The sequence below is a fragment of the Phytophthora infestans genome, genomic scaffold (assembly GCF_000142945.1).
Source record: "Phytophthora infestans T30-4 supercont1.36 genomic scaffold, whole genome shotgun sequence".
In the NCBI taxonomy this organism is placed as follows: domain Eukaryota; phylum Oomycota; class Peronosporomycetes; order Peronosporales; family Peronosporaceae; genus Phytophthora; species Phytophthora infestans.
In genome coordinates this window covers 1618328-1620886 of record NW_003303723.1, presented here as the reverse complement: position 1 = coordinate 1620886, position 2559 = coordinate 1618328, and the positions used below count along the sequence as shown (strand labels likewise).

Here is a 2559-nt window from a genome sequence, read left to right as displayed (position 1 = left end):
CGTGGGGCCCGGCATCCACTCGTGAGCCGAAAAACTGTTCTCGACCCAGAATAAAGTCCACAGCGTCCAATTTTGTGCAATGTAGAGTATATTGAGTCAGCATAGGCGCTATTAACTGTACTTGGACGGAGTTAGCGTATTACGGTACTGCACACGCTGTGAATTTCCCTGTAACGAGGAAGATTTATGCATTTTAGCGGTGAGCGAGGTGTTCTCTCTATCCTCATCCACACTCTTACTGCCAGACCTTCTTAGGCTTCCAGTGGAAGTTCTCGTACAGACGCAGCAGGTTGCGTTCGAGCATGGCCACCGTGACCTTACCCACCAGTGGCACGTACTGCACGCCCTTTATCTTAAGCAGCTCGGCATCGTCCACGTTCTTGAAGGACGCGACGTAGATGATGACCGTGTTTTCGCTGACCCACTCAAGCGGCAGCTTGTAGCTCTTAACGGGGACGCCAGTAATGATGACACGAGACTTCTTACACGCCGTCTCCTGCGTCTCTTCGCTCGGGATGAGCTTACCGCGACGGAATAGGTACAGCGAGTCAATGTCGGCGCTGTACACGTCAGCGCCGTCATTCGCAAGCATAGCAGCCAATGGGCGGCCGACAATGTATGAGACCTGGACGACGCAGTCTCAGAAACCAGAAGTCTTTTTAGTATTGGTAGTCACTCGCCCGTTAGATACTTGGTTAATATTTTTATTTCTAACGGAGTCCACCAAGGGTGGAGCTCCAGCAATTCCCAATCTGCCAAGTGTGGGGCGAGTAGTGTGTTAACGCTTACTTCTTCCGTCGTACTCACTGTCCAGACATCGTACACGACCTCTGCAAGTGAACGAGTAGGAGACGTTCGCTGTTAGGGTTATGAGCCCAAAATTGGAGTAAACTTCCAGAACTTACGTGAACGCTGACGATGTCGTGGACGCTGCCTTCGATGTCAGACTTACTTGGTACTCCGTCTCCGACCGCGTCGCGACGGATGCTGGCTCTGCAGTGTCAGTAGCGGCTGGACTGGTAGGTCCGTTGGCTGGTGGTGCTGGCGGGATTCCTGTCCTTCAGTCTCCACCGCCGCAGTCTGTTTCTGCGTTGAGCTCACCAACTTCAACACTCATTTTGACTGGAACTCCGGTGGTGAACGCTCCAGCGAGGTCGCACGCTAATGAAGAACAACAACGAAGGATACCATTGCCACCGCCTAACCTAGCGTTGGATGTGAACAAAAACCCACCAAAAATGGCAGGAAGCTTTAACCTCTATCGTGCTCAAGTTATGGCCTATTTACACCGATTTAATGCTTGGGGTCTGATCGATGGATCCGTACAGCGTCCGACTGTAACTGGGGAGCTTCAACACCGCTACGATATGCTGGACTTCTTTGTGAAAGATACGTTGCTTCGTGGTGCTAAAAATTAAGACGCTGAGCGTATGTGTGATCTTCCAACTGGCAAGGAAATGTGGGAAGATCTGGAAGCACACCATACTAAGCGTGAGTTTTCTAATTACGTGTGGGTATTGAAGCAATTCTTCCACGCAACTTACACTCGTGAGCAGACGATGGATTCTTGGCTTCAGGAGATTCACGATACACGACGTGTGTTAGCTAACCTGGGTCGAGTTATCGATGATGATCTCACTGTGGACGTGATTCTCATGGCTTGAGAGCTCCAACTAACCACCCTTCTCAACAAACTTGTCGGTGCTGCTGTTACTTGGCTTTAATTCTCTTATTTTATAATTTACACAGCCATGAGTGCTGAGCGACGTATCTATAGGTAAGTACTGTTGACAAGGACAATAAGCTGGTGTCCAAATTCTCGTACACGGTTGAAAATCCTCTGAAAACGCTGTGCTTGGTTCGCTCCGGATCATATTTCGCAGTGAAAGTAGATGGATACATAGTACATAAGTATAATACACGTGATTACATGTAATTCATGCAAACGATTCTTATAAAAAGATTTTTTTTTATAGAATTCATAATACTAACAAGCAAAACCTCCGTATACAACGCAGCCACAACAGAAAGAGAAGACCCGTTACCAATCACCACATCATGTGAACTGCACGCAGGAGGGTTTGAGCCCTAACCGATCGCGCAGGAGGGTCAAGCCTCAACGACCAAGCCAGATTCCAGGACCCATTCTTCAAAGTCAAATAATTTGTTCGCTGTACAACACATAGGCTTTCTAAACGAATATAACAGACAAGCAGTGTTGTATTTATTTATAGCACATATGCCTTATATGCGGGGTAAGACGGTAGGCTTCCAGTGCTTGAAAAAGTAAATTGGTACAAATTAAAACAGATTTGGTATCTAGATATTCCTCTTCCACAATTATTATTCTTGTTCATTGCCGATATGCACCCGTTTCTTTCTTGCAAACCAAAGGCTCTGTGCTCAAAAGTTTAGCATTTTGGTATAAAAAGTATAGGTATTTAACGCAAAAGGCCTCTAAATTACTACCTGAGAGCTCAATTTACTATTACCGGTAGTAGTTGCTATTTTACAGAATTGTGTCTTTAGTTCGACAGCTTGAAATACTACTACTACAGG

General features: G+C 46.6%; 1 protein-coding gene across 1 annotated transcript; it reads right to left on the bottom strand.

Annotated features, from left to right (window-relative positions):
• Positions 1-159: 159 nt before the first annotated feature.
• On the bottom strand, positions 160-1874 carry PITG_14777 (tetrahydrofolate dehydrogenase; the record flags this gene model as incomplete). Its single annotated transcript, XM_002898598.1, has 4 exons — positions 160-625; positions 906-964; positions 1545-1571; positions 1826-1874. The coding sequence occupies 4 exons, from the start codon at positions 1872-1874 to the stop codon at positions 236-238; spliced, it is 525 nt and encodes a 174-aa protein (XP_002898644.1).
• Positions 1875-2559: the final 685 nt, after the last annotated feature.